General features: G+C 40.3%; 1 protein-coding gene across 1 annotated transcript in view; it reads right to left on the bottom strand.

Moving 5' to 3' along the window:
• LOC107658285 (ETS translocation variant 5-like) overlaps window positions 1-6,258 on the bottom strand; it is a 12,958-nt gene continuing 6,700 nt past the window's right edge. Inside the window, exons 8-13 of the mRNA XM_016446785.1 lie at window positions 5,434-5,720; window positions 3,491-3,550; window positions 3,305-3,373; window positions 2,876-3,045; window positions 1,891-1,992; window positions 1-1,768 (exon numbers count right to left, since the gene is read on the bottom strand). Of these exons, the coding sequence (XP_016302271.1) occupies window positions 1,538-1,768; window positions 1,891-1,992; window positions 2,876-3,045; window positions 3,305-3,373; window positions 3,491-3,550; window positions 5,434-5,720 (919 nt within the window). The 3' untranslated portion in view covers window positions 1-1,537. The remainder of the gene's footprint in view (window positions 1,769-1,890; window positions 1,993-2,875; window positions 3,046-3,304; window positions 3,374-3,490; window positions 3,551-5,433; window positions 5,721-6,258) is intronic.

Genomic DNA, 6,258 nt, shown 5'->3' with positions numbered 1-6,258 from the left:
TGAAGCAGAATGGACAGTTTATTGTACCCAGTACAGATTATAAACTCAGCAGTGTAAGGTACACATTGTGAGGGGACAAGGTTAAGCCTGTACAAGTGCAGACAACCCTTCTATGGTGGATGTTGAGACAAGCCCCTCATTCCATGAGAAAAACGGTTATTTCAGAAGCTGCACCTCTCATTTAAAGGCACTGCTCTCGAACCCATCAGGAAAGGGTGTCTGGTAACCACGGGTGTGCAGTCACTGCAACACAGGGATCCATTTAAAACATACATAGAGTATCGGTTACAGGCAGAACTATACAGCTTATACAATAAAATCAAATAAATGCAGACTTTGCAAAAATATAGGTTCATCTTTTCAAAAAAAAAAGAAAAAGAAAAGAGAATACAAATGCAGAGAACTCCACAATTTCTTCCTTGTCCAGCATAAAGCGATATGTTAGTGGACAGCTGATCACTGAATATGTCATGCAAAAGGAAGCAGTGGTCTTTCAACAACTTGAGATTGGCGATGAGTAGCTGACCAGGAAAATGTATTTTTCTTGTACCTTATTGCATGCAAGGCCCTGTTACTCCTGCTTTCCTGGTGCGTTAAAATATAGAATAATGCCAAAAAATAATGTAAGAGGCTAAATGTTGTTTGACCTTCACTAACACTAAGCATGGACAAAATCTGACTAGTGCATCCCTTTTGAATGTTGTCAAGTGAGAAAATTTTATGAACTCTGTAATTCAAAATTTGGCTTTTTGGGAAGTGAAAACAAAAATTAAATAGCAACAGGTTTACAGAAATGGGTTAACAGTCCATGAAGTTGACTAAATATACTAACAGTGCCTCTGGTTTAACTTCACATCAACAACCCTTGGGTTAACCAGCATGAAAACAAAAAGTTAATATAAAACCAACACACGACAAAGGATTCAGAACAAAACCAAACAATACAAAAAGAACATGTTCTGTATTCCTCAGCATGATTAACGCTGTCCACATTTAGTTCAACAAAAAGTGTTGTATAAAAGCTAGCTTTCTAAAGAGTCTGAAGAAACAAATGGGTAATTTTTCTCCTTGTAAAATAAAGCCCTTTTGACTTGTTTGGAGGTAAAACAAAATTAATTCGGACCAAGAAGGCAACTATTACATAGTGCTGCATTTAAGGGTTTCTTTCTGTGAGGATGTCTCTTAAGAATTCATTACCAATTTTTCTTTAAAAAAAAAGCAGATTGTCAAAAACAGAATTGCTACAATTCTCGCAATGAGATCTGTCAGTCTTTCGGCACCGGTCGGCTCCAGCTCAACCTCTTCTTCTCTGTGGCAGTGACCGTTTGCCACGAGGAAGGTTTAAGCGTGGGAAACCAGCTTTCTTCACCTCCTTGACACCTTTCTCATGGGCTGAGGCCAGAGAAAATGTGGCTCGCAGATTTCTCCTCATTCTTTTTTTTAATGATTGGGAGGGTTAATCTGGAAGTGGGCAACAGTTCAAAAGGAGTCGAGGCAATAGGGATAGATGTGTTTCAGTCAGATCAACGGTTCAGGCTCAATACACGTAACCGTCAGGGAAAGGCATCCCAGCAACACACTGCTCGCCACCGTCTACCAAATATGAAGCCCCCTCGTCATAGTGCGCCAACGGAAGTGTGTCATCATCCACTCCGGGCAGGCTGTCAGGGTCTGCTTTAAGGTTGGGCCTCTGGTTGTCTGGGAAGGCCATTGAGAAGAGGGCCTCGGGATCACACACAAATTTGTACACGTACCTCTCGCCAGCAACCTGAAAAGAGAAAATAGCCATTAGATTATCCAAAAAACAAAAACAAAAAAAACTTGGTGTTGGAGCAACTAATGTTATTATGAGCAGAGCAAGGAGTAAAAGAAACGGGAACCTGCCTTTACCTTCTGCATGATTCCCTTCTCATAATAGTAACGCAGTGAGCGACTGAGTTTGTCGTAGTTCATGGCCGGTCTGTTCTTCTGGATGCCCCAGCGTCGGGCCACCTGAAAACAGAGATGATTGTCATTTCATTAGCTGTGTTTCAATTTAGTTGGCAATATGCAACAAAGAGAAATTCAATAGAAATATACCATCACTTTCAGTGAAATTGGTTGTAGTCACCAGTAAAGCCACTGTGGCCTTTTTTTTTCTTCATGAAATAAATTACTTTCGATGTGGCAGATGCCTTTTGTCAGAGCGACAGTGTGTCCGACTATAATCTGGGCAAAGTATTCAGACACATGACTTGCTTATCAAAAAGTCACGTGACTACCGTAGCATCTTCCTTAGCCTCATCTGTAAATGCGTTTTCATTAACAAAATGTCTAAATGTCTTCTTAAAGAGGTGATTCACAGCCGGGCAAGAAGGGCTTTTATTAAAACTTGGTTGCCTATGCAGTTGTAAATTGTATTTTGAAATCAGTGCTACATGACAAGAGAACAGAAAAAGGGCTGTGGTGTTCCCTTTTGCCGGAAAAGTTAGGGAAACTTCAACACCCATAATGCACTGAGTTTAAGATGACTGTCTGTGGGTGGGAATATAAAAATCTGGAAGTAAGATCTGTAGCTTTAACATCCCTGAAGCTGTCAAATAAACCAGGAGATCTATGTCTAGGTAAAAAATACAAAACAAAACAAAAAATTGACATATAATACCAACTATTGCCCTTAACAAATAAAATCCACCTCAAGCATTTCTAATGTGCAGTTTAGAAGTTTTAGTTGCATTTTAATGTATTTCAATTAGCATTTTTTCGGGGTTATCTCAAAATTCACACAAAAATACATGAATAAAAACCTGAAAAGCTGAAAGCGAGAACATACTGGACTACTGTAAATGGTGTGTGTGACTGAAAGAAAGTGAAAAAACTGATTGTTGGCGCTCACCTCCTCTGGCTCAATAAGTTTAAACTCCATTCCACGTCCTGTCCAGGCAATGAAATGACCGTTAGCAGGATCATCCAGCAGCGTAACCAGAAACTGCCAAAGCTGGAGGGAGCCGCGACGCTGGTAAGGCGGGCCGTCACGATACACAGAGGGCTCTTGCTTTACCTTCCCTGTCAGGAACAAGAATTACGAGGATTAGAGTTTGCCTGGAGCAGCGTGAACAAGCAGGCCAGAAATTCCAACACAAATGTGGCTAATGTGGACACGGTCTTCATTTCGCACCACCATACTAGCTCTCTCTTCAAAGAAAGGAGTGCCCTGCTGAATCTGTACAATGCAGACTGAGCACTTGACAACTACGGAGATGACCATTCGACCCTTAACTTGTCTTTGATTTGAAACTATACATGACCTGTTGTGAAATCTTACCTTCAAGTCTCTCGGGAACCACACAGGTGTCGTCGAAATACAACTGCTGATCTCTGTCAAATGAGAAGTCTACAGACAGAGGGAAAAAACAAAGACACTGTATGTTAGATTAAGACAGGATAAGATGATTTTAGCATGCTGGAGCTGCAGTCAGGTAGTATATGCTTCAATGGCGATGCCACTTACTCTCATGGTTTTGGTAGAAGCTTGCTGCTCTCCCAAATGAAGACTGACACTTAGGCACTTCTGCAAAATAACGTAATAAAAAGGGATTATTAAAAATGAGAAATTACCAATGATAAAGGAGTCAGAAGTTGCTTTAAAATACATGCTATAATTAAAGACAAAATAAAATGAACCTTTAGAAAATTGTTAACTGTTCCCAAGGTTATTATAGGCGACTAAAACAGCAATGTTAAAATAACACTGTCTGCTCCTTAATTCTAATAAAGACAGATTGAACAGAGGTTTTATAGGAGCTCTAAAAAGGCAAGACGATGAACAATAGTCGTTCTGGCACTTTGAAAACACTTGATGGAACAGCTGGGCGGTGAATGTCCAGCCTCACACATCTGGTAGCGCTGGCTAAGCTCACATCAACACACCAAAGAAACATGCGGCATTTGCAGTGAGTCACCAAATAGGATTAGCCACCGTGTCGAGATACTGGACCATGACAATCAAGTTTTATCTGTCCTTGTGTGTCCTGGTGATACACCAGGCCACTCCACCCCTTTCCTGTCCTACTTTGAGTAAGCGATCCTCATTGATTGCATCAGATGCATCATCTGTCAGGCTGCTGTATAGATGAAAAGACTCAATTCAGCCGCCCCCATGCAAATGTAATACGTGACGTACAGATTTATAAGAAGGACAGTAAGAGGATTTAGAATTACATCAGTTACCTGCAAACATAAACCTAGAGGGACAGTATAACGCTTGAAAGAGTGTACAAGTCTGAATGTATGGATCACAAACAGGAAGCTCAGCTAAGCAGAAAGTAGTTTCGTTTTCACAACGAAGCACACAGTGTCTTCACGACATGGCGGCGGCAACAATACTACAGTGAGAATAACAGTTACGCCTTCTTTCTTTGCATGAACATTTGGGCGGCATTATGCAAATCTTCCCACAGAGCGACGTAGGTATGTTGGGGCGTGTTAGAACGAGCTGTTTTAGGTAGGTGTGGCTGACTCTTAACTTTTATAAAGAATATCTCTTTGGATTTGAGACTTTAGTCTTTGCAACTTTACAGATCTTCTTTATGCACCAAGAGCTTGTAACACTCCAAAGAGAAAGGAAAAATTTAAATTGCATCATATGACCCCTTTAAGACAGAAGGATGCATAGGGTTACCCGAAGCTCAGAGAGGAAAAGAACAAAATATCCTGATGTGGAATATGTCCCAACCTCCCTCAGATATGATCTCTTAATGCAACCTTTTGAAACTTGTTTCAATGTTTAGGACTAAATATCCGCTTTAAATCACACATTCATCTTTTGATTTTTTATCAGTAGGGCTGTCAATTGTTTCAAATGTTCAAATTCATTATTTACATGCTAATTTATTAATAAAATTAATCAGAATTAATTGCATATGAATATTTCCTGAGAAGCCCCCATAATCAAGATAATTCAAGACATTGTCAATACTAATAATATGACAATAAAATGTCAAGATAATTCAAAGACATTATATATACTGTTGATGATTTCTTGCTGATTACAGAACCGGCATTACTATCAAAATGAGCATGACAATCGCATTCGATTAATCGTGCAGCCCTATAACTGTATTATTATTATTTTATTACAGAACTTACAAACAGGTCAGGGGCCATTTACGCTAAATTACCATGGTAAACTGATAGCCCTGTTTATTAATAATGCTGCACTTAAGGAATGTTTAGGTATGAGGAGCGCAGCCTTCTCAAAATGCCTCTTCTTTGCACGCAAAGGTTCAAGGTGCGCAAATGTGCATGCTTTTGTTCGTATATACCTCACTAAACAACGCTAAGTCACAGGCCCATGCAAGCACACAAAATACATTCCATGCCCTCACTCAGACAGCTCTCATAATGCCCAGCCAGATTGTGAACACCATTTTTAAGAAATGGAACCGTCCTCACCAGAGTCAAAGCAGAAGTCTCGTGGCTCTTGCTTGATGGTCATTGGGTGGAAAGCAGCCTGGGATGGGCCCATGTTGGGAACACCTTGCTCAGCGTAGCGGGGGTCTAGGAGCTCCTGTTTGAAGCCCTGAGAAGGCACAGGAACCAAGGGCTCTGACATTTGGCGATGGTAAGGTGGCCTTCCGTCTCTTGGTGAAGTGCTGGGGACCTGTGGCATAAAGTTGGGTCTTCCTTGGGTGTCAGAAGGTGGGAATGGAAGGCAAGGCTCTGAAAGTTGCCGCTGAAACCTAGAATAAAAGACAATAACAACAACATTCAAAAATCAGAAACAGTTTTGGAGTGAATGACACAGTGCACTTTCAGTTAAATCCAAGCAGCTGCTTATGATTCAAGGAAGTCATAAACAGCATGTAAAACTATCAATGTTTTTGTCATGTGACACAGGATAAATAAAGGAGCAGCTTAGCACTAACACTTTAGAGTTTTCTGCTACTGGCTGTGAATGATGTGCCACACATTATCCGGCAAGGAATTCAGCTGCAGGTGGCAAGGCAGGATGCCAGCCAATTTATTCCCATGGGGGTCTTATTATTATAGCCCCCCAGCAGTGATGTACACATTATATTTTTTTTTACCTCAAAAATGGGCATGGCTGCAGGGTCATCTGCCATATAATATAATAGATTGTAATATCACTACGAAAATGTATGGGTAGTGATATAATTTTTTAAAAATTATAATTAAGAAATTAATACTTTTTTATTCAGCAAGAATGCATAAAAAACAGGGGTGTGAAGTAACGAATTACAAATACTCACGTTACAG

The sequence above is a fragment of the Sinocyclocheilus anshuiensis genome, unplaced genomic scaffold (assembly GCF_001515605.1).
Source record: "Sinocyclocheilus anshuiensis isolate Anshui unplaced genomic scaffold, SAMN03320099.WGS_v1.1 scaffold263, whole genome shotgun sequence".
NCBI classification, from domain to species: domain Eukaryota; kingdom Metazoa; phylum Chordata; class Actinopteri; order Cypriniformes; family Cyprinidae; genus Sinocyclocheilus; species Sinocyclocheilus anshuiensis.
This window is presented reverse-complemented; position numbering and strand designations above follow the sequence as displayed.